At 42.6% G+C, this 27,739-nt stretch overlaps 1 protein-coding gene across 4 annotated transcripts in view; it reads right to left on the bottom strand.

Moving 5' to 3' along the window:
- Nucleotides 1-27,739, bottom strand: part of LOC121563190 (nectin-3-like) — a 164,686-nt gene that overhangs the window by 2,639 nt on the left and 134,308 nt on the right. For 2 of the 4 annotated variants that reach the window (XM_045206636.1, XM_045206637.1), the window contains exons 1-5: nt 14,955-15,108; nt 4,110-4,186; nt 3,538-3,909; nt 1,465-1,770; nt 346-448 (exon numbers count right to left, since the gene is read on the bottom strand). The exons of the other annotated variants lie outside the window; for them this stretch is intronic. In XM_045206636.1, the coding sequence (XP_045062571.1) occupies nt 346-448; nt 1,465-1,770; nt 3,538-3,909; nt 4,110-4,164 (836 nt within the window). In that variant the 5' untranslated portion in view covers nt 4,165-4,186; nt 14,955-15,108. Of the gene's footprint in view, nt 1-345; nt 449-1,464; nt 1,771-3,537; nt 3,910-4,109; nt 4,187-14,954; nt 15,109-27,739 lie in introns of those variants that run through there. 4 annotated transcript variants of the gene reach the window in all.

Below are 27,739 nucleotides of genomic sequence, written 5' to 3'. Positions count from 1 at the left end.
TTTTTGGATAATGTTAGGGTTAGGGTAAGGGTACGGGTTAATGTTAGGTTTAGGGTTAGGGTTAGGGGTTAGGGAAGATAGGATCTTGAATGTGACTGAATTGTATGTCCCCTTTGTGTGTGTGTGTTTGTTCGCGTGTGTGCGCGCGGGTGCGCGCGTGTGTGTGTATGTGTGTGTGTGTGTGTGAAAGACAAATGCATGATTTGACTGCCAGCAAAATTCAAAAACTGTCCTTTAGACATGAACATACTGAAGCTTCAAGCTAATTTAGATATCACGTCTTAACAAGTGTACCTAACATTTACATTTAAACTGGATTGAACTAGTTTACATATGAGTGAGTACCTGCTCCAGGTGTAGTTGGGTTGTGGGTTGCCGTCTGCTAGACATAGTAAGACTGTGGCTTTAGAGGCCTCACTAAGGGTGATGTTCACTGACTGAGGTGGATCTATGAGAGATTATATATATATATATATATATATGAATGAGAGAGAGAGAGAGAGAGAGAGAGAGAGAGAGAGAGAGAGAGAGAGAGAGAGAGAGAGAGAGAGAGAGAGAGAGAGTCAGCTAGGAAGTCAGTGACTTAGCAGTGTGGAGCCAGGACAACATCTCCCTCAACATCAATTAGACCAAGGTGCTGATCGTGGACTATGGGAGAAAGAGGGGAGAGCACGCCTCCATCCACATTGACGGGGCTGTTGTGGAGCGGGTCGAGACCTTTAAGTTATTTAGTGTCCACATCAGTAAGGACTTAACATGGTCCACACTCACCCACACAGCCCTGTAGAGAATGGGTCTTCAGATCCTCAAAGAATTATACAGCTGCACCATCGAAAACATATTTTCTGAGTGCATCACCGCCTGGTATGGCAATTGCATCGCCCTTGACCAAAAAGCGCTACAAAGGGTGGAACTAATAGGTGTTAATAAAAGGTGGAACTAATAGGTGTTATTCAAAGGGTTCTCCTATGGGGACAGCCGAAAAAACATATTTGGTTCTAGGATAGCACGTTATTATCTAAGAGTGTATAGACAGACAGGGACTGTTTAGAGGGACTACTAGGCTATAGCCAGTGAAGACAGTGAGAGTCTATACTTACAGTGGATGTCTATGGTCTGTGACAGTGATAGTGGAATTTACATTTACAGTGGATACCGATAGTGTAGGACAGTAGTAGTGGAGTATATACTTACAGTGTCTGTCTATAGTGTAGGACAGTGGTAGTATAATATATTTACAGTGTCTGTCTATTGTGTAGGACAGTAGTATTAGAATATATTTACAGTGTCTGTCTATTGTGTAGGACAGTAGTATTAGAATATATTTACAGTGTCTGTCTATAGTGTAGGACAGTGGTAGTATAATATATTTACAGTGTCTGTCTATAGTGTAGGACAGTAGTAGTAGAATATATTTACAGTGTCTGTTTATAGTGTAGGACAGTGGTAGTAGAAGACACTTACAATGGATGTTTATGGTGTAGTTGTAGCTCCTTTCTGTTGCCAGGGCAGACTGGTTGACCACACACTGGACCTGCTGCTGATTGGCTGCTCTGGTTGGCACCCCGAGCAGGTGGCTGAGTACTGTGGTAGTTCCATTGGCGTGCTGGGTGGAGTTTGTCATTGTCCTCAACAAACTGCCGAATGTACCTGAAATCCACTTCACTTCTGCCTGTGGCTTGGCACCAGCAGCCACACAGGTTGCCAAGACAACCTCATTCTCCCCAATGACAGGAGGAACATCAACTGTCACACTCACTACTGGAGGAACTATGACCAGAAAACAAACAAACAGAGAACAGAAAACATGAACAAGTCACTCATTATTGTGTTTCCCATGTAGCTCAGTTGGTAGAGCATGGCACTTGCAACGCCAGGGTTGTGGGTTTGATTCCCACGGGAGACCAGTATAAAAATGTATGCACTCACTAACTGTAAGTCGTTCTGGATAAGTGCGTCTGCTAAATAACTACAATGTAATTATAAATGTGGAACTATATGTGAAAAACAACCAAAACACACACAGCCTGTCATGTGAAACTTATCCAAATGCTCATGTTACATGACCAACAAACCCTACCATGTTTTCTATCTGGCCAATTGCAATATACATCATTAGTAGCTACACATTTACTATATTGGAGGTTTGGGCAAATCCGGTTTTAACAGGTTTTAGCTCACCCTGATGATCGGTACCTGCACCTGAGGTATTAGGTTTCACACATCACAAAAGCTGTTTTTCATTTTCAGCAGTTCCATTGAAAAGCCTTCACAGCACAGTGATTATGCCGTTAAGGGATGCTGTATATATTCCAAATGTGGAACTATACATAAAAAAACAACCAAAACACACACAGCCCGTCATGTGAAACTTATCCAAATGCTCATGGTACATGACCAAACTTGAAATAAACCATGTTCTCTATCTGGCCAATTGCAATATACATTATTAGTAGCTACACATTGACTGTACTGGAGGTTTGGGCAAATCCAGTTTTAACAGGTTTTAGCTCACCCTGATGAGAGGCTCACCACCTAGAACCTAGAACCCTCTATGCAAGGTTCTTCCATAGAATTAGGAATTAGAATATGATCTCTATGGGTTCCTGATAGATTCCCCTGTAAATGGTTCTGCCTAGAACCCTCTATAAATAATAACATATATTTTTAAATGTTTTATTGCCACATAAACAAGATAATTGCAGTGAAATGTGTTGTTTTACAGGGTCAGCCATAGTAGTACAGCACCCCTGAAGCAAATTAGGGTTAAGTGCCCATTTTTTTATTTCTAAGACATTCTAAGGTTGGTACTGCCACAACCCTACCCCCAACCCCATCAAAGTTGCCCATCCCTGAACTACACAGAATAAATTATACAATCACACTCAATTCTCGTTATTAACACCAACTCCTGAATCAACACTAGAAATGTTACACTGAAAAATCCACACTGCTGGTTCACTCATACTTCAATCTATTCTCCCACTCCCTGCTCAATACAATTACAAAATATCATTTATGTCAGTATTGTATTTGTAAAATGATTAAGGGAATCATTGCACAAACCATATGCACAAATATTATCATATACTGTAGGTACAGTTTTAAACATATTTAAACATTTATCAGATTACTGGAACTCCTGATGTTAAAGTTTAAACAATTAGATAAACACTAATGCTCATGCACTATTTAAAAGTAAGAAAAACATTACAATAAAGATTTCTATGTAGAAACCTTCTTGCCTTTCAAAGAATCAGCAAATAACAATTTCTTCCAAAAACAGATCTTAGGATAAAAAAAGGTTATAGGTCGAATCGTATCCCTCTGGAAAGAACCCCTTTGGCACCCTTTTTTCTAAATGTAGAGAAGATGGATGTTCCTTGGCAAAGTAAAACCTGTAGATGAGGGCTCTGCTCTTGCTTAAATAATGAACCTTCCAACTATTTAGCTTTCTAGTATTGATTATCACAAACAGTCTTTCTACACTGTCAAAAGTAGAAACAGTGATACAAAGAGTGAAGGAAGAGTTCTTACCAAGCACAGTCAGAGGAATATCTGTATTGTAATAATAATAATAATAATAATTGTATGCTCCACTGGGGAAAACACTGAAGATACATGTGAAGGTGCCTTCATCCAACAGTCTGACAGCTGTTATTCTAATAGATCCAAGGTTTTCTGATGGGTTTCCAATAAACTGGACTCTACCTTTCAATCCATTTGGTGCAATAAAGTTAGTAACCCCATTGGAATAAATCAGCAGAAAATTATGTTTCTGTGTTTCTTCCAAAGTACTTTTCTGCCATGTTATCTGTTCGAGGTCCTCGGTTGTCTCTATCAGTCTGCAGGATAAGTCCACATCCTCCCCCTGTACCACAGTCCTACATCCACCAATCACCTGTGTACCTGGAAAGAAAACACTGGGTCAAAAAAACTATCAAAAAGATGCCTGTATATATCATAAAAAGGCAAAGGAATTCAATAAAATGGTGGGAGTATGTGTTTGGTGTGTGTTATTGCCTGCCTTGTGTCAATATAACAATTATAAACACTAAAAAACATGAGGTCAATAGTATGAGATTTGATGACATCAATTGGAAACCTACTTTCTGTATCCCTCTGGATGATGAGTAGAATCACACAGCACAGCTTCCGTAACATGCTTTACTCTTCTCATTAGTCACTAGGGGAAATGTAATGATATAATTACATTTCAAGATTGGTGATTTGTAAAATAATAATAAGTTATGTTATTTATCAAATAAATGGCTATTTCATTTCATGGGGGCAATAGAACCTGAAATCAATAGTTATGATGTTAAATGTCCCAGAATGTAAAATAGTTATGCTGTTAAAATGTCCCAGAATGTAAAATGGTTATGCTGTTAAATGTCCCAGAATGTAAAATGGTTATCCTGTTAAATGTCCCAGAATGTAAAATAGTTATGCTGTTAAATGTCCCAGAATGTAAAATAGTTATGCTGTTAAATGTCCCAGAATGTAAAATAGTTATGCTGTTAAATGTCCCAGAATTTAAAATAGTTATGCTGTTAAATGTCCCAGAATGTAAAATAGTTATGCTGTTAAATGTCCCAGAATGTAATAGGCTACAATGTTTAAAGCACAGTAGTAACTCACTAGGCTTAGGGGCGGTGTGCACCCATGGCAGCCAATAACTTGTCATATAATTGAAATAAATTGTTACAAGCAGAACACAATTATACTATTAATTTGTTGTTGATTGCTATATTTAGTTTAGAATATATGTATTTTGGCACTGATAAGTGATTTATATCTGCATTTGTTTAACACCAGAACAGCCTGGCCTCGACAGAGCCCCCTTCGAGCCAATGACGAGTCTTATGTCAACATTCTTAATGGTCTAATAAATACATTTCATATATGCTACCGCAAAAAAATATATAATTTAGTTGTGTTCATGAAGATCTTAGATAACAGAATATGAAAGAAAATGTAGGCTCATGTCGAAGAACTGTCACGATCGTTGAGAGATGGGTCGGACCAAGGTGCAGCGTGAAAAGCGTACATGTTTATTACCTCAATAAACATACGACAAAACCAGAAACAACGTAACATGAAGTTCAAAGGGCTATACACATACAAGCCTAACAGGAACAAGATCCCACAACTAAGGTAGGCAACCAGGCCAGTTAAGTATGATCCCCAATCAGAGACAACGAGCGACAGCTGCCTCTGATTGGGAATCACACCCGGCCAAACATAGAAAGATCAACCTAGATCTGCAACATAGAAATAGACTAACATAGATCTCAAATAGAGATTCACACCCTGACTCAACAAACAAGAGTTCCATAGGTCAGGGCGTGACAAGAACCCAATAGCATTTTCATTCGTTTATGTAATTGTAGGCTATATGTACAGTGAGAAAAAAAAGTATTTGATCCCCTGCTGATTTTTTACGTTTGCCCACTGACAAAGAAATGATCAGTCTATAATTTTAATGGTAGGTTTATTTGAACAGTGAGACAGAATAACAACAAAAAAATCCAGAAAAACGCATGTCAAAAATGTTATAAATTGATTTGCATTTTAATGAGGGAAATAAGTATTTGACCCCTCTCAATCAGAAAGATTTCTGGCTCCAAGGTGTCTTTTATACAGGTAATGAGCTGAGATTAGGAGCACACTCTTAAAGGCAATAAATCAATCAGATTCCAAACTCTCCACCATGGCCAAGACCAAACAGCTCTCCAAGGATGTCAGGGACAAGATTGTAGACCTACACAAGGCTGGAATGGGCTACAAGACCATTGCCAAGCAGCTTGGTGAGAAGGTGACAACAGTTGGTGCGATTATTCGCAAATGAAAAGAAACACAAAAGACTGTCCATCTTCCTCGGCCTGGGGCTCCATGCAAGATCTCACCTCGTGGAGTTGCAATAATCATGAGAACGGTGCGGAATCAGCCCAGAACTACACAGGAGGATCTTGTCAATGATCTCAAGGCAGCTGGGACCATAGTCACCAAGAAAACAATTGGTAACACACTACGCCGTGAAGGACTGAAATCCTGCAGCGCCCGCAAGGTCCCCCTGTTCAAGAAAGCACATATACAGGGCCGTCTGAAGTTTGCCAATGAACATCTGAATGATTCAGAGGAGAACTGGGTGAAAGTGTTGTGGTCAGATGAGGCCAAAATTGAGCTCTTTGGCATCAACTCAACTCGCCGTGTGTGGAGGAGGAGGAGGAATGCTGCCTATGACCTCAAGAACACCATCCCCACCGTCAAACCTGGAGGTGGAAACATTATGCTTTGGGGGGGGGGGGTTCTGCTAAGGGGACAACTTCACTGCATCAAAGGGACGATGGACGGGGCCATGTACCGTCAAATCTAGGGTGAGAACCTTCCCTCAGCCAGGGCATTGAAAATGGGTCTTGGATGGGTATTCCAGCATGACAATGACCCAAAACACACGGTCAAGACAACAAAGGAGTGGCTCAAGAAGTAGCACATTAAGCTCCTGTAGTGGCCTAGCCAGTCACCAGACCTTAATCCCATAGAAAATCTATGGAGGGAGCTGAAGGTTCGAGTTGCCAAACGTCAGCCTTGAAACCTTAATGACTTGGAGAAGATCTGCAAAGAGGAGTGGAACAAAATCCCTCCTGAGATGTGTGCAAACCTGGTGGCCAACTACAAGAAACATCTGACCTCTGTGATTGCCAACAAGGGTTTTGCCACCAAGTACTAAGTCATGTTTTGCAGAGGGGTCAAATACTTATTTCCCTCAATAAAATGCAAATCAATTTATAACATTTTTGACATGCGTTTTTCTGGATTTTTGTTGTTGTTATTCTGTCTCTCACTGTTCAAATAAACCTACCATTAAAATTATAGACTGATCATGTCTTTGTCAGTGGGCAAACATACAAAATCAGCAGGGGATTAAATACTTTTTTCCCCTCACTGTACAAACAAACAAAAATACTAAAACACCACAATTCAAGTGTTAAAATCCATTAAATAAACACCATCACAAAGATCTTTCATTATTCATTCATTAAGGGCAGGTCTTAAGGAACATTATGAATTTAAGAAAATGCCTTTCAAAAGAACAGAATAGCATATTTTGAGTTTAAATATGACTGTGTTTTGAGTGTTGCAAGTGCAGGGAGCATAGAATCATGCTAGCTAGCTAGGGCCATCTACTTTAAGTGCTGCCTGTCTTTCCAGTATCCTACTTGGTGTGTGAATTACTGACTGCTCATAACTTGCAGATGATTGTTGACACATCAACCAGGATCAAGGGGCAGGGAAATTTGTGACTTGTTTTGGTAATCAGTGGCTGTATTGGAGGGGGAGTGGTTTCTCCTCTCCTAGGCAATCAGCAATTACTACAGGAGGAATGCTCTCCACCTCGGCTAGGCAATTAGTGTTAGTACTTCAGTCTCCCTGGTTTCTCGGCGAAAGCCGTGTAAGCGGCAGTCGTGTCAATAATCGGCAAAACTAAGACCATCGCCGAAACAAAGACGGTTCTGCAGAGTTCTTCAAGGAAGGTTTCACACCACACTCTCACTTGAGTATCTTACCTAGTTATTTTCTGATTATCTCAATTTGCTCTTTTGTAGCTTTGGCAACTGTGTTTTCTATACCTGTTCGCTCCTCTCCCTCAAGTTAATGTCTTTCATGTGGAATTCCAGGTTTCTGGCAGCATTTGGAACTGCCGATCTGAGGTCAAGAACACTGAGTTAATTTCAGCCTATGCTGCCCTTCAGAATATTTTGTTTCCTTTTCTGTCTCCCCTTTCCTCCAACCCCTAGCCACTCAGCCCCCTACCCAGATGGTCAAGCGCCATCGCAATCTTCACTCTCTGTCTCTCGCTACTCTCTCCTCTACTATCCCATCATCTCTCCCTTCTGCTAAATCCTTCACCCTCCTAATTCTGCCTCTTCGACCCTACTCTCCTCCATTTCCACATCCTATGACTCGCATTGTCCCCTTTCCTCCCGGCCGGATCTTCCTTCCTGCTCCGTGGCTGAGTGAATCATTGCGAGCTTACAGAAAATGGCTGCAGGCAGCTGAGCAAAAATGTAGGAAAACTAAACTTCTGGAGGACCTATCATTCTTTCACTCCCTCCTCTCTACATTATCTTCCTCTGTATCCACTGCTAAAGCCACTTTATATTACTCTAAATGTCAAGCTTCTGCCTCTAACCCTAGAAAACTATTTTCCACCTTCTCCTCACTCTCTGCGGACGGCTTTGTCAACCACTTTGAAAAGAAGGTTATCGACATCTGCTACTCATTCACTCAGCCTATTGTGTCCACTGGTCCCACTCACACAGAACTACCCTACGCCTTGACCTCTTTCTCCAGATTCAATCCTGTGACTAGTGAGGTCTGGCCTCCCAACAACTGCCTGCTCGACCCCATCCTCCCTTCTCCAGAACATCTCTGGAGACCTTCTCCCATTCCTAATAAATTCATCCCTGACCACTAGCTGCGTCCCCTATAACTTCAAAATGGTCTGAGTTGCTCCCCTCCTCAATAAACCAGCAGTCGACTCACCCGACATCAAACTATAGACCTGTATCCTTCCTTTCCAAAACACTTGAGCGTGCTGTCTCGTTATCTCTCTCAGAACGATCTCCTTGACCCTAACAGTCAGGCTTCAATACTGGTCACTCAACAGAGACTACTCTTCTCTGTGTCACAGAGGCTCTAAGCTAGGGCTGGCCATCATGGGCAAAATAAAATATCAAGGTATTTAAAAAGAAATGGACTGTATTTGATGGTGTTTTTGGCTGGGCTCCCCACTTGTGCCATCAAACCCCTGCAACTTATCCAGAACGCTGCAGCCCACCTGGTTCTCAACCTTCCCTAGTTCTCCCATGTCACTCAGCTCCTCCGCACACTCCACTGGCTTCCAGTCGAAGCTGGCATACATTACAAGACCATGGTGCTTGCCTATGGAGAAGCAACAGTAAACGCCCCTCCCTACCTTCAGGCATACTCAACACCTACACCCCAACCCGAGCACTCCATTCTGCCACCTCTGGTCTCTTGGCCCTCCCGCTCAGCCCAGTCCAAGCTCTTCTCTGTCCTGACACCCCAATGGTGGAACCAGCTTTCCCATGAAGCTAGGACAGCAGAGTCTCTCTGCCCATCTTCCGAAAGCAACTGAAACCCTACCTCTTCAAAGATAATTTTTAATAATCCCCCCCATCAATTGAAATAAATGCATTAGAACCTAATCTAAGGATTTCACATGACTGGAATACAGATACAGTGGGGAAAAAAAGTATTTAGTCAGCCACCAATTGTGCAAGTTCTCCCACTTAAAAAGATGAGAGAGGCCTGTAATTTTCCTCATAGGTACACGTCAACTATGACAGACAAAATGAGGAAAAAAAATCCAGAAAATCACATTGTATGATTTTTTATGAATTTATTTGCAAATTATGGTGGAAAATAAGTATTTGGTCAATAACAAAAGTTTCTCAATACTTTGTTATATACCCTTTGTTGGCAATGACACAGGTCAAACGTTTTCTGTAAGTCTTCACAAGGTTTTCACACACTGTTGCTGGTATTTTGGCCCATTCCTCCATGCAGATCTCCTCTAGAGCAGTGATGTTTTGGGGCTGTCGCTGGGCAACACGGACTTTCAACTCCCTCCAAAGATTTTCTATGGGGTTGAGATCTGGAGACTGGCTAGGCCATTCCAGGACCTTGAAATGCTTCTTACGAAGCCACTCCTTCGTTGCCCGGGCGGTGTGTTTGGGATCATTGTCATACTGAAAGACCCAGCCACGTTTCATCTTCAATGCCCTTGCTGATGGAAGGAGGTTTTCACTCAAAATCTCACGATACATGGCCCCATTCATTCTTTCCTTTACACGAATCAGTCGTCCTGGTCCCTTGCAGAAAAACAGCCCCAAAGCATGATGTTTCCACCCCCATGCTTCAAAGTAGGTATGGTGTTCTTTGGATGCAACTCAGCATTCTTTGTCCTCCAAACACGACGAGTTGAGTTTTTACCAAAAAGTTATATTTTGGTTTCATCTGACCATATGACATTCTCCCAATCCTCTTCTGGATCATCCAAATGCACTCTAGCACGGGCCTGGACATGTACTGGCTTAAGCAGGGGGACACGTCTGGCACTGCAGGATTTAAGTCCCTGGCGGCGTAGTGTGTTACTGATGGTAGGCTTTGTTACTTTGGTCCCAGCTCTCTGCAGGTCATTCACTAGGTCCCCCCGTGTGGTTCTGGGAATTTTGCTCACCGGTCTTGTGATCATTTTGACCCCACGGGGTGAGATCTTTCGTGGAGCCCCAGATCGAGGGAGATTATCAGTGGTCTTGTATGCCTTCCATTTCCTAATAATTGCTCCCACAGTTGATTTCTTCAAACCAAGCTGCTTACCTATTGCAGATTCAGTCTTCCCAGCCTGGTGCAGGTCTACAATTTTGTTTCTGGTGTCCTTTGACAGCTCTTTGGTCTTGGCCATAGTGGAGTTTGGAGTGTGACTGTTTGAGCTTGTGGGCAGGTGTCTTTTATACTGATAACAAGTTCAAACAGGTGCCATTAATACAGGTAACGAGTGGAGGACAGAGGAGCCTCTTAAAGAAGAAGTTACAGGTCTGTGAGAGCCAGAAATCTTGCTTGTTTGTAGGTGACCAAATACTTATTTTCCACCATAATTTGCAAATAAATTCATAAAAAATCCTACAATGTGATTTTCTGGAATTGTTTTCCTCAATTTGTCTGTCATAGTTGACGTGTACCTATGATGAAAATTACAGGCCTCTCTCATCTTTTTAAGTGGGAGAACTTGCACAATTGGTGGCTGACTAAATACTTTTTTTCCCCACTGTATGTATCTGTTGGTCAAAGATACCTTAAGAAAAAGGTAGGGGTGTGGATCAGAAAACTAGTCAGTATCTGGTGTGAGCACCATTTGCCTCACGCAGCGCGACATGTCCTTCTTGATCAGGCTGCTGATTGTAGCCTGTGGAATGTTGTCCCACTCCTCTTCAATGGCTGTGCGAAGTTGCTGGATATTGGCAGGAACTGGAACACGCTGTCGTACACTTCGATCCAGAGCATCCCAAACATGCTCAATGAGTGACATGTTTGGTGAGTATGCAGGCTGTGGAAGAACTGGGATATTTTCATAGCTTCCAGGAATTGTGTACAGATCCTTGCGACATGGGGCTGTGAATTATCACGCTGAAACATGAGGTGATGGCGGCGGATGAATGGCAAGACAATGGGCCTCAGGATCTCGTCACGGTATCTCTGTGCATTCAAATTGCAATCGATAAAATGTAATTGTGTTTGTTGTCGGTAGCTTATGCCTGCCCATACCATAACCCCACCGTCATCATGGGGCACTCTGTTCACAACATTGACATCAGTAAACCGCTCACCTACACAACACCATACACGCTCTCTGCCATCTGCCCGGTACATTTGAAACCGGATTCATCCGTGAAGAGCACACTTCTCCAGCGTGCCAGTGGCCATCAAAGATGAGCATTTGCCCACTGAAGTCAGTTACGACTCCGAACTGCAGTCAGGTCACCTGACCCTGGTGAGGACGACGAGCACTCCGATGAGCTTCCCTGAAATGGTTTCTAACAGTTTGTGCAGAACTTTTTCGGTTGTGCAAACCCACAGTTTTTTCATCAGCTGTCCGGGTGGCTGGTCTCAGACGATCCCACAGGTGACGAAGCCGGATGTAGTGGTGGTTACACATGGTCTGCGGTTGTGAGGTTTGTTGGACGTACTGCCAAATTCACTGAAACTATGTTGAAGGCAGCTTATGGTAGAGAAATCAACATTCAATTCTCTGGCAACAGTTCTGGTGGACATTCCTGCAGTCAGCATGCCAATTGCACGCTCCCTAAACACTTGAGACATCTGTGGCAATGTGTTGTATGACAAAACTGCACATTTTAGAGTGTCCTTTTATTGTCCACACCACAAGCTGCACCTGTGTAATGATTATGCTGTTTAATCAGCTTCTTGATATGCCACACTGGTCAGGTGGATGGATTATCTTGGCAAATGAGAAATGCTCACTAACAGGGATGTAAACAAATTAGTGGACAAAATTTGAGAGAAATAAGCTTTTTGTGCTCATGGTAAATTTCTGGTATATTTTACTTCACCTCATGAACATGGGACCAACGCTTTACATACTGTGTTTATTTTTGTTCAGTGTATAGACATCAAAATGTCTTACCTGCTTGTGACTCTGTGTCAATTCCAAGCTGCCTGTTCAGCAGATCCTTCATATACATTATAATAATTGATAATATTCTCACCCATCTGACTATTGTCAATTTAATGTTGTCTTTAGGCTAACTCTATTATTATACATCAGGCAGAGTGTGCAGGCAGAGTGGACTTTCAGCCGCCTGAAGTTGATTGAAACGTAGCTGCATGCATTCGACGATGACCGAGGAGCGCCTCTCTTGCCTTGTTCTTCTTTTAGTTGAAAGTGACATTACCAACAATATTGATGTGGACAAAGTGATAGACAAAATTGCCCCGTGTCAGGGGCGCCTTCCAGAGATAGTGCTGAAATGTTATTTTCATTATTTTGATCAATTCTGTTCATGAATCCTTGATCTAATCCTGCTCATTTTGTACCTTCATAGCCTAATATTACCGCTGAGTGGCAGATTCATGAGTTTTTTGTTATTAGAAGCAGGCCTATATACTGAGGTAAAATTAGTTTTATATTGGATATTCGGTTTTCTCTCGTCAATAGCTCTTAAACAAAGCATGCAATGACTATGAAAATTACATATTCTGAATCAGGGGAGGATTGAGAAAAATCCACACTTTGTTGATTTTCATTAAAAGTGCTAGACTATTGATGTTGTTGATAATTTGCCTGCAATGAAGGCCTAAATGCAATTAAGCGATTTGCAATTGAGCTGTTTGGCATGCAGAGCCCAGGGGAACGTGCCCCCTCAGATTTGTCCCCCTCCCCCCCCCAAAAGGTCATTTAAAGGTTGTATTATTGTTTCTGTTATACTACTAGCCACCTAGCAATATATGAAGTTGGCTTTAGCTAGCCCAGATACGTTCTCAATCTCATAACTAGCTAACAACAAACCATTTCAGTCTATCAATCAAGTTAAAATAGTTAGACAAGCTAGCTACTCGTAACTTGCATGTCTGCTGGCAAGGTTGGTAGACTTTAGAAAAGCAAGCAATAACTAAATGTACTGAATAGACTCTCATTCCAGTGTGTCTCCTAGGGTTTTTAAAATTCTACACATTGCCATTGGGCAGAGAGAACATTTTATAGTTTTAAAGCAAATTCTCTTCAATTATACACATTTTGCCAAGGCTTATGCACTGTTCTTATGCTATCTGAGTGACTCATATAACAACATCAATGGGGGCTCCCTGACTGTCTAGTAATTATTTTGGTGATTGTTAGTTCTCAAAGATCATCTTATTTAAAAAATATATTGCTCCATTATCTTTTCTACATACTGTATATCTGATTTTAGTAATTTAAATTTACGAAAATGTATGTAATATAAACATGTAAAGTGTTGGTCCCATGTTTCATGAGCTGAAATAAAAGATCCCAGAAATGTTCCATACACACAGAAAGCTTATTTCTCTCCAACGTTGTGCACACATTTTTTTTGTTTTTTTGTTGCTGTGTGCCGCTGCTAAATGCATATAGGGGGAAACACTGCATTTCTTTAAATATTTTACCCAGACTTGTAGAAAAGCATATTTCGTTACTAAAAAATAGACCACCAGTCAGGGGGATACAGACGGCTCAAGAGGTATGCCCAGCCATCCTCAAGTACTGTACTTTGTGCCCCCTCAGATTTTTGGGGTGCCAGATGCCCCTGTTGGCATGCATAGACTATTTGTTGTCATAATGAATTGAATTATTAGCATCATAAATATGCCATTGATAAGCTACACCACGTCAATTGGCAGGGTGTGGCTTGATAACACTGGTTAATTTACAGATATAAATAGAACATATAAAAAGCATGAATGGATAACATACGATCATAGATACCATTTGGCTACATAGGCCTAAAAACATTTACAATTAATAGGAAAATCACAATAATGGCTTCAGTTCAAAGTCTACGTTGAGGCCGAAGGGAGCAAGGGGCTTTAAATTAAAGATCCAGGCAGCCTCAGGTTTTAACAATAAATTGTCAAGGTCACCCTCTCCTAGGGAGGGTGACATGTTCGATGCCGATATAACGAAATCGTGGTTAGGCAGCAAATGGGTACGTCGAGTTTTTGCACCTGATGGTTTTACGATGCTCAGAGATTCTTACTTTTAATTCGCGCTTCGTTTTACCCACAATTTTATAAGATAAATAACTGCCTTAGTGGAGCACGTGATAACACCTCGATTGGGATCTGTTTCCCCTGTTTGCGGGTGTTTGAAGGATCTACATTTGTAAGTGGCATTGCATTGAGCCCAGCCTTTCTACTTGTAGTTTCCATCCGGTAGAGGCGCAAACAGATGTTGTGGTGGGGTATTTTGGGGTGGTAAATCAGCAGGGGATCAAATACTTTTTTCCCCTCACTGTATGGTCGTGTATGTGACGTTCGAACACAGTAGTTCTACTCTCATTGGTCCTAACCATTTGTTTATGTTTTTTGGCATTTCACTTGCGACTCAGCCATCAAGACAAAATGGATGAGATCAATGGATAATCAGAAATGCGGATAGATAGATAGACCGACTGATACTTAGTTTGCAACACATTTGTTCTAGGGGCGCCGTACTTCTAGCTACTGGGCACAACGTCTATTCCATGTTGGTTCAAGGTAATTTCATTGAAATTACGTGGAAACAACGTTGATTCAACCAATGTGTGCACAGTGGGCATGGCTGACCTTGTAAAACAATACATTTCACTGCACCTTCTGGTACCTTCTTAAACATATGTTTTACTCACTCAAACAGGGATTGACTTTTCTAATTCCTTCTTTAGCTTGAGTGTGGCAGCTGAACGTTGTTAATCGAATGCCGTTTTATCCAATTTCACTTGTGTGTTCCAGGCCACCCGATGCCAGAGCTCCAAAGACACTGCTGCTGCGGATTCCTTGCCTCTAGCATAGAGCTACCCGGCTGACAACGGTGGAGCTGACGTCACCACGCGACACTCCCAAACATTTACACTTACATTTTAGTCATTTAGCAGACGCTCTTATCCAGAGCGACTTACAGTTAGTGATTACATTAAAAAATATATATATACTGGCCCCCCGTGGGAATCGAACCCACAACCCTGGCGTTACAAACGCCATGCTCTATCAACTGAGCTATATCCCTGCCGGCCATTCCCTCCCCTACCCTGGACGATGCTGGGCCAATTGTGCGCCGCCCATGAGTCTCCCGGTCGCGGCCGGTCACGACAGAGCCTGGATTCGAACCAGGATCTCTAGTGGCACAGTTAGCACTGCGATGCAGTGCCTTAAACCACTGCGCCCTCAATTGAGCAGAGAAGATCCAAGATTGACTAACCCACGCTATCAATCCCACTTTGCCCACGCTGCGCCATAATGATATTATTGATATCTAATGTTTGCAATGAAAATTAGATCATTTCTAGAGTGTGACTGATTTGCAGTCTAGACCAGGGTTTCCCCAAACTCGGTCCTGGGTGCATGTTTTGGTTTTTGTCCTAGCACTACACAGCTGATTCAAATAATCAAAGCTTGATGATGAGTTGGTTATTTGAATCAGCAGTGTAGTGCTAGGTCAAAAAACAAAACGTTTACCCAGGGGGGTCCCAGGACCAAGGTTGGAAAACCCTGGTCTAGACTACTTATTGTGCTTGTCATGGCCCAGCTTCTCAGTCCATTATGGCTGTGATGTTAAATGTCAAACTCCATCAACTGGGCCAGCAGCCAGTAAAAAACAGACCTAGGCCCAGATTGGCAGTCTTTTTGGCAGCTGAAGAAGCTATGTGTAATACTGATTAGAAAGGCCAAGTCTGAGTACTATGTAAACTGTCTGATTGTAAAGGGAATCTGTCTAAGTTCTATAAAACTGTCAAATCTCTGGAGGGTAGCACCTCCTCTTCTCTGCCCCAACAAATTCACTTAGACTCTGGCCCCATTACAGACAAAAATGCTATCATTGTTGCATTCAATTATCATTTTATTTCAGCGGGCTATATCTTTGAAATAACTTCTATGCCTACTGTCTATGCCTGGCTCATTCATCCCCCTTCCTCTCCCCGTAACAATTCCCCAGGTCGTTGCTGTAAATGACAATGTGTTCTCTGTCAATTTACCTGGTCAAATAAGGGTTAAATAAAATAAATACAAACATCTGAGATTGGGCTTAATGCTGATAGGGGAAATTTGCAGAACGATTCGGAAAATGGTAGTAGAGGAGCCGAGTCTGTTTAAGTGTACATCCCATTTCTAGGCTTTCTTATCTAGTTAAGATTCTTGAATCTTTGGTAAATGTACAACTTCTTTCCTTTTTATCTGAGAATTGTATTCTGAATACACTAAAATATAAGCGCAACATGCAACAATTTCAAAGATTTTACTGAGTTACAGTTCATATAAGGAAATCAGTCAATTGAAATAAATTCATTAGGCCCTAATCTATGGATTTCACATGACTGGAATGCAGATATGTATCTCAATTCAAATGAAATTGTATTTGTTACATGCGCCGAATACAACAGATGTAGAACTTACAGTGAAATGCTTACTTACAAGCCCTTAACCAACAATGCAGTTTTAATAAAGAATACCCCAAAAATATCCCCAAAACATTAAATACAATAATAATAAGAAATAAAAGTAACAAATAATTAAAAGAGAAGCAGTAAAATAACAATAGCGAGGCTATATACAGGGGGTACCGGTACCGATTCAATGTGCGGGGGCACCGGTTAGTCGAGGTAATTGAGGTAATATGTACATGTAGGTAGAGTTATTAAAGTGACTATGCATAGATAATAAACAGAGAGTAGCAGCAGGGGGGGGTAATGCAAATAGTCTGGGTAGCCATTTGATTAGATGTTTAGGAGTCTTATGGCTTGGGGGTACAAGCTGTTTAGAAGCCTCTTGGCCCTAGACTTGGCGCTCCGGTACCGCTTGCCGTGCGGTAGCAGAGAGAACAGTCTATGACTAGGGTAACTGGAGTCTTTAACAATTTTTAGGGCCTTCCTCTGACACCGCCTGGTATAGAGGTCCTGGACGGCAGGAAGCTTGGCCCCAGTGATGTACTGGGCCGTACGCACTACCCTCTGTAGTGCCTTGCGGTCGGAGGCCGAGCAGTTGCCATACCAGGCAGTGATGCAACCAGTCAGGATGCTCTCGATGGTGCAGCTGTAGAACCTTTTGAGGATCTGAGGACCCATGCCAAATCTTCTCAGTCTCCTTAGGGGGAATACGTTTTGTCGTGCCCTCTTCACGACTGTCTTGGTGTGCTTAGACCATGTTAGTTTGTTGGTGATGTGGACACGAAGGAACTTGAAGCTCTCAACCTGCTCCACTACAGCCCTGTTGATGAGAATGGGGGCGTGCTCAGTCCTCTTCTTTTTCCTGTAGTCCACAATCATCTCCTTTGTCTTGATCACGTTGAGGGAGAGGTTGTTGTCCAGGCACCACATGGCCAGGTCTCTTACCTCCTCCCTATAGGCTGTCTCGTCATTGTCGGTGATCAGGCCTACCACTCTTGTGTCATCTGCAAACTTAATGATGGTGTTGGAGTCATGCCTGGCCATGCAGTCATGAATGAACAGGGAGTACAGGAGGGGACTGAGCACTCACCCCTCAGGGGCCCCCGTGTTGAGGATCAGCGTGGCGGATGTGTTGTTACCTACCCTTACCACCTGGGGGGCGGCCCGTCAGGAAGTCCAGGATCCAGTTGCAGAGGGAGGTGTTTAGTCCATGGGTCGTTAGCTTAGTGATGAGCTTTGAGGGCACTATGGTCTTGAACGCTGAGCTGTAGTCAATTAATAACATTCTCACATAGGTGTTCCTTTTGTCCAGGTGTGAAAGGGAAGTGTGGAGCGCAATAGAGATTGCATCATCTGTGGATCTGTTGGGGCGGTATGCAACTTGGAGTGGGTCTAGGATTTCTGGGATGATGGTGTTGATGTGAGCCATGACCAGCCTTTCAAAGCACTTCATGGCTACAGAAGTGAGAAATACAGGTTGGTAGTAATTTAGGCAGGTTACGTTAGTGTTCTTGGGCACAGGGTCTGCTTGAAACATGTTGGTATTATAGACTCAGACAGGGAGAGGTTGAAAATGTCAGTGAAGACACTTGCCAGTTGGTCAGCGCATGCTCGGCATACACATCCTGGTAGTCCGTCTGGCCCTGCGGCCTTGTGAATGTTGACCTGTTTAAAGGTCTTACTCACATCTGCTACGGCGAGTGTGATCACACAGTCGTCCGGAACAGCTGATGCTCTCATGCATGTTTCAGTGTTACTTGCATAGAAGTAATTTAGCTCGTCTGGTAGGCTCGTGTCACTGGGCAGCTCACGGCAGTGCTTCCCTTTGTAGTCTGTAATAGTTTGCAAGCCCTGCCACATCCAACGAGTGTCGGCGCCGGTGTAGTACGATTCGATCTTAGTCCTATATTGACGCTTTGCCTGTTTGATGGTTCGTCGGAGGGCATAGCGGGATTTCTTAGAAGCTTCCGGGTTAGAGTCCCGCTCCTTGAAAGCGGCAGCTCTACCCTTTAGCTCAGTGCAGATGTTTTCTTGTAATCCACGGCTTCTGGTTGGGGTATATACGTACAGTCACTGTGGGGACGACATCATTGATGCACTTATTGATGAAGCCAGTGACTTATGTGGTGTACTCCTCAATGCCATCGGAAGAATCTCTGAACATATTCCAGTCTGTGCTAGCAAAACAGTCCTGTAGCTTAGCGTCTGCTTCATCTGACCACCGAGTCACTTGTGCTTCCTGCTTTAGTTTTTGCTTGTAAGCAGGAATCAGGAGGATAGAATTCTGCTCAGATTTGCCAAATGGAGGGTGAGGGAGAGCTTTGTATGCGTCTCTGTGTGTGGAGTAAAGGTGGTCTAGAGTTTTTTCCCTCTGGTTGCACATTTAACATGCTGGTAGAAATGAGGTAAAACGGATGTACATTTCCCTGCATTAAAGTCCCCGGCCACTAGGAGAACCGCCTCTGGATGAGCGTTTTCCTGTTTGCTTACGGCCATATACAGTTCATTGAGTGCAGTCTTAGTGCCAGCATCGGTTTGTGGTGGTAAATAGACAGCTACGAAGAATATACATGAAAAATCTCTTGTTAAATAGTGTGGTCTACAGCGTATCATGAGATACTCTACCTCAGGCGAGCAGAACCTCGAGACTTCCTTAGATATCGTGCACCAGCTGTTGTTTACAAATATACCCCTTGTCTTACCAGAGGCTGCTGTTCTATCCTGCCGATACAGTGTATAACCCTCCAGCTGTATGTTATTCATGTCATCGTTCAGCCACGACTCGTTGAAACCTAAGATATTACAGTTTTTAATGTCCCGTTGGTAGGATATACGTGCTTGTAGTTTGTCTACTTTATTAAGCGATTGTACGTTGGCCAATATATCGATGGCAGAGGCAGATTAGCCACTTGTCGCCGGCGCCTTACCAGGCACCCCGATCTCCTTCCGCGATATCTCCTTTTCTTTCTACTGCGAATGACGGGGATGAGGGCCCTGTCGGGTGTCTGTAGCAAATCCCTCTCGTCCGACTCATTAAAGAAAAATGATTTGTCCAGTTCAAGGTGAGTAATCGCTGTTCTGATGTCCAGAAGCTCTTTTCGGTCATAAGAGACGGTAGCAGCAACATTATGTACAAAATAAGTTCCAAACAATGCGAAAAAACAAACAAAATAGCATGGTTGGTTAAGAGTCCATAAAACGGCAGCCATCCCCTCCGGCGCCATTCTCTGTTGGTCAAAGATGCCTTAAAAAAAAGGTAGGTGCGTGGATCAGAAAACCAGTCAGTATCTGGTGTGACCACCATTTGCCTTATGCAGCACCACACATCTCCTTCACATAGAGTTGATCAGGCTGTTGATTGTGGCCTGTGGAATGTTGTCCCTCTCCTCTTCAATGTGCTGTGCGAAGTTGCTGGATATTGGCAGGAACTGGAACACACTATCGTACACGTCGATCCAAAGCATCCCAAACATGCTCAATGGGTGACGTCTGGTGAGTATGCAGGCCATGGAAGAACTGGGACATTTTCAGCTTCCAGGAATTTTGTACAGATCCTTGCGACATGGGGCCACGCATTATCATGCAGAAACATGAGGTGATGGCAGCAGATGAATGACACGACAATGGGCCTCAGGATCTCGTCACGGTATCTCTGTGAATTCAAATTGCCATTGATAAAATGCAATTGTGTTCATAGTCCGTAGCCTGCCCATACCATAACCCCACCACCACCATGGTGCATTCTGTTCACAACGTTGACATCAGCAAACCGCTCGCCCACACGGCGCCATACAGGCTGTCTGCCATCTGCCCGGTACAGTTGAAAACGATTTTCATCTGTGACGAGCACACTTCTCCAGCATGCCAGTGACCATCAAAGGGGAGCATTTGCCACTGAAGTCGGTTACGATGCCAGACTGCAGTCAGGTCAAGACCCTGGTGAGGAAGACTAGCACGCAGATGAGCTTCCCTGAGACGGTTTCTGACAGTTTGTGCAGAAATTCTTCGGTTGTGCAAACCCACATTTTGATCAGCTGTCCGGGTGGTTGGTCTCAGACGATCCCGCAGGTGAAGAAGCCGGATATGGAGGTCCTGGGCTGGCGTGGTTGCACGTGGTCTGCAGTTGTGAGGCCGGTTGGACATACTGCCAAATTCTCTAAAATGACATTGGAGGTGGTTTATGGTAGAGAAATTAAGATTAAATGATCTGGCAACAGCTCTGGTGGACATTCCTGCAGTCAGCATTCCAATTGCACACTCCCTCAACTTGAGACATCTGTGGCATTGTGTTGTGTGACAAAACTGCACATTTTAGGGTGGCCTTTTATTGTCCCCAGCACAAGGTGCACCTGTGTAATGATCATGCTGTTTAATCAGCTTCTTGATGTGCCACATCTGTCAGGTGGATGGATTATCTTGGCAAAGGAGAAATGCTCACTAACAAGGATGTAAACAAATGTGTAAATGATTTGAGAGAAATAAGATTTTTATGCATATGGAACATTTCTGGGATCTTTTATTTCAGCTCATGAAACTTAGGACCAACACTTTACATGTTGCATTTATATTTTTGTTCAGTATACATGAATCGGGGGTTTAGACCAGGGCACAGTTGTGGGGTGGTGATTTGAATGGAGTCAGGCGCAAGAGGGTAAATCACAGAATAAAAGGGTTTATTCCGAAGGTACAGCGGTGCGCAGCAATGCGTTAAACACACCAGTGTGTAATCAGGCGCACTGGTAAACAACAAGGCACACGGGTGAAATATCCTGGCGATACTAAATACATGGAGCTCCACCGAGCTAACCTCCACAATAAACAATCACACACAAAGACAAGGGGGCAGAGGGAACACTTATACAGGTACTGATGAGGGGAATTGAAACCAGGTGTGTGTAACAAACAAGACAAAACAAATGGAATGATGAGATGAGGAGCGGCAGAGGCTAGAAGGCCGGTGACGACGAACGCCGAAGCCTGCCCGAACAAGGAGAGGAGGCAGCTTCGGAGGAAGTCGTGAAAATAGTACAAATACTGCAACCACATTAGTTATAAATTATATTGTCAATGCTTTAGATGCCAAAATGAATTATGCTTTCTTGTTTGTAGACTTGTCAAAGGCTTTTGACACATTTGATTATTCTATTTTATAAGTTGTCCTCAATAGGCTTGGGCATTGATGCCTGTATGTGGTCTCAGACCATCTCAGTAATGGAACTCAGGCTATTGTGACAGAAGGGGTCTAATCTGAAATCTTGAAGTGCATAAAAGGGATACCCAAGGGTTCAATTCTGGGGCCACTATTGTTTAAGCTGTATATAAATTACATTGGAAATACTGGGAAAATGTTTAATATACATTTTTATGCTGATGATACAGTATTGTACTCTGTTGCACCATCTGTAAACCAAGCCTTTTCACATCTCCATTCTGATTTCCATGCGCTACAGAAGTCACTCTTGGATCTTAAGTTAGTACTTAATGCAAACAAAACAAAATACAGTTGAAGTCGGAAGTTTACATACACCTTAGCCAAATACATTTAAACTCAGTTTTTCACAATTCCTGACATTTAATCCTAGTAAACATTCCCTGTCTTAGGTCAGTTAGGATCACCACTTTATTTTAAGAATGTGAAATGTCAGAATAATAGTAGAGAGAATGATTTATTTCAGCTTTTATTTCTTTCATCACATTCCCAGTGGTCAGAAGTTTTCATACACTCAATTAGTATTTGGTAGCATTGCCTTTAAATTGTTTAACTTGGGTCAAACGTTTCGGGTAGCCTTCCACAAGCTTCCCACAATACATTGGGTGAATTCTGGCCCATTCCTCCTGACAGAGCTGGTGTAACTGAGTCAGGTTTGTAGGCCTACTTGCTCGCACACGCTTTTTCTGCCCACAAATGTTCTATAGGATTGAGGTCAGGGCTTTGTGATGGCCACTCCAATATCTTGACTTTGTTGTCCTTAAGCCATTTTGCCACAACTTTGGAAGTATGCTTGGGGTCATTGTCCATTTGGAAGACCCATTTGCGACCAAGCTTTAACTTCCTGACTGATGTCTTGAGATGTTGCTTCAATATATCCACATAATTTTCCTTCCTCATGATGCCATCTATTTTGTGACGTGCACCAGTCCCTCCAGCAGCAAAACACCCCCACAGCATGATGCTGCCACCCCTGTGCTTCACGGTTGGGATGGTGTTCTTTGGCTGGCAACGCCCCCTTTTTCCTCCAAACATAACGATTTGTAATTAAGGCCAAACAGTTCTATTTTTGTTTCATCAGACCAGAGGACATTTCTCCAAAAAGTACGATCTTTGTCCCCATGTGCAGTTGTAAACCGTAGTCTGGCTTTTTTATGGCGGTTTTGGAGCAGTGGCTTCTTCCTTGCTGAGCGGCCATTCAGGTTATGTCGATATAGGACTTGTTTTACTGTGGATATAGATACTTTTGTACCCGTTTCCTCCAGCATCTTCACAAGGTCCTTTGCTGTTGTTCTGGGATTGATTTGCACTTTTTGCACCAAAGTACGTTCATCTCTAGGAGACAGAACGCGTCTCCTTCCTGAGCGGTATGACGGCTGCGTGGTCCCATGGTGTTTATACTTGCGTACTATTGTTTGTACAGATGAACGTGATACCTTCAGGCGTATGGAAATTGCTCCCAAGGATGAACCAGACTTGTGGAGGTCTACAATTTGTTTTCTGAGGTCTTGGCTGATTTCTTTTGATTTCCCCATGATATCAAGCAAAGAGGCACTGAGTTTGAAGGTAGGCCTTGAAATACATCCACAGGTACACCTCCAATTGACTCAAATGATGTCAATTAGCCTATCAGAAGCTTCTAAAGTCATGACATCATTTTCTGGAATTTTCCAAGCTGTTTAAAGGCACAGTCAACTTAGTGACAACAATTCTGACCCACTGGAATTGTGATACAGTGAATTATAAGTGAAATAATCTGTCTGTAATCAATTGTTGGAAAAATTACTTGTGCATGCACAAAGTAGATTTCCTAACCGACTTGCCAAAACTATAGTTTGTTAACAAGAAATTTGTGGAGTGGTTAAAAAACGAGTTTTAATTATTCCAACCGAAGTATATGTAAACTTCCGACTTCAACTGTACATGCTATTTTCTAGGTCCCATAACTTAGACTTAAGTGACCTTGAAATTACTAGCCTTAATGGAACACAATTTGAACATTCATTCATAAATATCTTGGTATCTGGCTAGATTATAAATTGGCGTTTAAATACACACATTACTGAGCTGGTAAAGATTTGAAGATCAAAATTGGATCATTTTACAGAAATAGAGCATGTCTGTCTTTTGATAATAGAAAGGAAGTTGTCCGGGCCACTTTTCTCCGTTTTAGATTACGAGGATATAATATACATGTACGCAGCAGCTTCCACACTTAAACCTCTAGATGCTGTTTTCCATTGTGCCTTTAGATTCATTACTGGTGATAATTTTAGAACTCACCATTGTGTATTGTATCAGAAAGTGGGTGGGCCTCTCTGTAAGGTCAAAATAATAGAATACAGTACACAATACTGGATAGTGCTTGAGGTTCCAAGGGTGGCTTCTGATTTAGAGAGAGACCAGCGGCTTCATCCAGCTCCACCTGAGCGCCGGAAATCGACTACTCCCTCGTCCCTGTACCGTTCCTCCTCCTCCGGGATGTCCTGTTTGCCCATCAGCAGGACCCACTGAAGCTCCCTGTCCTGGGCTAAAACTGCAGTTGTGTCTTTAGTCCACATTCTCCACTGAATGTTTTTTTCACATGTTGTGCAGGTGGGCCAAGTTGGGTTAAGCTCTGTACTTGCAGTCCTTCATGATGGTGCCGAGGTTCTGGGCTTGGTCCGGCTCTGCCCCGTCCACCTCCATGCTGTCACCTGGCTACTGAGCTTCTAACAGATCTTATCCAGGAAGAAGCATGTCCTGTGTGTCCATCAGGAGGGCCCACAGTCTTCTACTCCATTACCTGTGCAGCTGTGGGTGACACTGTCCCATTTCACCCCCTTTCTGAAATGAGATGAAATAAAAACAAGAGTAAATATTAGGTCATACAAGGAACAATCACACTGTTACATCATCATATTGCAACTTTCAGTTGTACGTTGCTTTGAATGAAAGTGACTGCCAAATGACATGGTTATAAAATGTCCTTTTGTGAAATACTTTTATAAAAAGGGTAATTGAGGAATACTTCTGCCTCCCGTTGGTCTGACTTCTTATTTATTGATTTTAGTTTCAATAGAAAGACACATGTAAGGCTTCATCATTGCAATGCTTGTAAAATCAGTCAGTTGATATAATAGAGTCAACCCTGTAATGGTCTGAAAACAGGTCAGATTGATGCCCCTCCCCGTGCAATATTTTCTCATGTGCACACTGGCACTGCTGGAGACAGAAAATAGCGCACAGATCGATCAAAGATCAGCAATTAACAGGTAACAACCACACACTTCAATGCAGACTGTGCATTTTAAAGACCTGTGCTCCTGATTTCTGAACTTTTAGTAATAATTAGATGGTGTTTTAGATCATGCAAGAATGTTATTAAAGGCCTAAATCACATGTGCTCTAGCTAGCTCTACATGTGTGACTAAAAAGTAGAGGAGACTTAGCAGTGTAGATTAAGTAAGATACTGTTTGGTTGAGAGATCCTCCTGTAAAACAATGCACACTAGAAAGGTCATCAAACTTTTAAATGCAACAGGCACAAACAACTATGTTCGGCCAAAACACAACTCTTAATGACCCAGGCTACATAACTATGGTCATGACCATAGCTATGCTATGGCCACCTTTTCCAACCCTTCTCTCTAAGTGTAATAACACAATATATTGGAGGTACAGTGAACGAATACCGTTATAATATATGACTTATTTGCATTGTACACTTCCCTCACTTATGTAAAGACAATAGGCTTGTGTAAAGAATATGGTGAAGATTCCTTTTAAGAAAGGTCGACTAACTTTGATATTTTCATCCTCCATCAAGGTCCTGTGTTGAGAGTAGAGAGAGAGATGGACAGTGTCGTATTATTACAGTTGTCTCAAGTCTCCCTTGTGAGATGAGTACAATGTGTTCTTAAAGATGTGGTAAGAATTTGCCTAACTGTAAATAACTGTTGTTTTGTCATTTTATATTCACAGACAAAACATCTAGATAATATGGTCCAGAAACGTTGGAGAGGGATTTGGGGTTGGAGGCAAAGGTGTCATGGTTTGGGGAGGGTAGGATGGAGTGGTCTTCTCCCCGTATTCTACTAACAAATGGATTCCCAGCCTGCCCCAGATATCCTCTTGGTCCATCCATGTGGAGGGGGTGGACCTGGGGAAGGTCAAGACTGTGTGTGGGGGAGTGAGTACTTTTTTCTCTGCTCATACAGCAGCAATAAAGGCCTAGTTCACTAAGTTTGTGAGTTATTATTATAATTGTATTTAATAATTACTATCTATTTTATTTTTGTATCGGGGGTGATGCAGGACCCTCAGCACTCCTACTTTCCATGACTATGGATGCAGCACTTGTTGATTGTTTTGCATAGCAGGACAGAAATAATATACCTCATGCTGCACTGATGTTGAAAAGACAGGTCTAAGAAATCTCTTGGCAGGGGTTAGAGGATGAACTCCCCCTACAGTCACAGCAAACCAAAGCAGCAAACAGTATATCTAACATCACTCCTAATATTGGTTTGACATCACTCACAATGTCAGTGGCTCTGTAAATAGCTAGCTACATAATATTGTTGTGAGCCTCTTACAGAATCCTGGAGTTGGTACTACCTGGCAGTGGGCTATGCATCCTCACATAAAACATGATAGCCTTTTGGTTGTAAGCTGTATGATGAGATATATTGAAAAAATATATTACAAAATATATACTTTTTTTATATATATATTTATTTTTCACAAAAGTAGTGCAGTGGGACTTTAATATTCCTGTATAAGTGGACAGATATAGCAGTCTGCAGCGCCAGCATGGGGGAAAAGATGTCAAGCCATGTCCCAATAAATCAGTAAAGTTGCCTTGTATAACCAGACTGGTTGTTATCGTAATCTTTCTCCCCCCGACATCTTCATGCTTGTGTGACACTATTTAATGTGGGTCAAAAGGGAAATACAAATATTATTGGAGTTTATCGCCTGCCCTCACCGGCATTAACAGAACTGCGGGAAAACAGTGCAAGACAGGCGGGGACGAAGGACACTGTCCACTGGTTGTCCCTGCCTCCCGGCTTAAGTGACACCGTGTATTAGCTAGCTTGATAGTTAGCGACACCGTGTCTTTAGGACTAGCTGGCTAAGCTACTGTAGCACAAAGTGTGCTTCACTCCTGCCTGCTGAACATCTGCACTAACCATCGTTAACAGAAATGCGTCAAAAGAGGTTTCTGCAGATGCACGTGCCATATTCAACCAGATAGCAAGTCTGACATTACAGAGTTTCCTAGTTCAGAGCATTTCGTATTATTCTGTATGTAAATGCGAGACACTCCATTTAGTATGATATATTACGTTTCATATGGTATGCATTCATTTGTGGACGTCGATCACTCATTTCGTATGATACACTACATGACAAAAAGTATGTGGACACCTGCTCGTCGAACATCTAATTCCAAAATCATGGGCATTAATATGGAGTTGGTACCATTTTGCTGCTATAACAGACTCCATTATTCTGGGAAGGCTTTCCACTAGATGTTGGAACATTGCTGCAGGGACTTTCTTCCATTCAGCCACAAGAGCATTAGTGAGGTCCGGCACTGATGTTGGGCGATTAGGCCTGGCTCGCAGTCGGCATTCCAATTCATCCCAAAGGTGTTCGATGGGGTTGAGGTCAGGGCTCTCTGCAGGCCAGTCAAGGTCTTCCACACCGATCTCAACAAACCATTTCTGTATGGACCTCGCTTTGTGGATGGAGTATTGTCATGCTGAAACAGGAAAGGCCTTCCCCAAACTGTTGCCACAAAGTTGGATGCACAGAATCGTCTAGAATGTCATTGTAT

Source organism: Coregonus clupeaformis, chromosome 23, assembly GCF_020615455.1.
Source record: "Coregonus clupeaformis isolate EN_2021a chromosome 23, ASM2061545v1, whole genome shotgun sequence".
Classification (NCBI taxonomy): Eukaryota; Metazoa; Chordata; class Actinopteri; order Salmoniformes; family Salmonidae; genus Coregonus; species Coregonus clupeaformis.
Note: the sequence above shows the minus strand (reverse complement) of the source record. Positions and strands in the feature narration are given on the sequence as shown.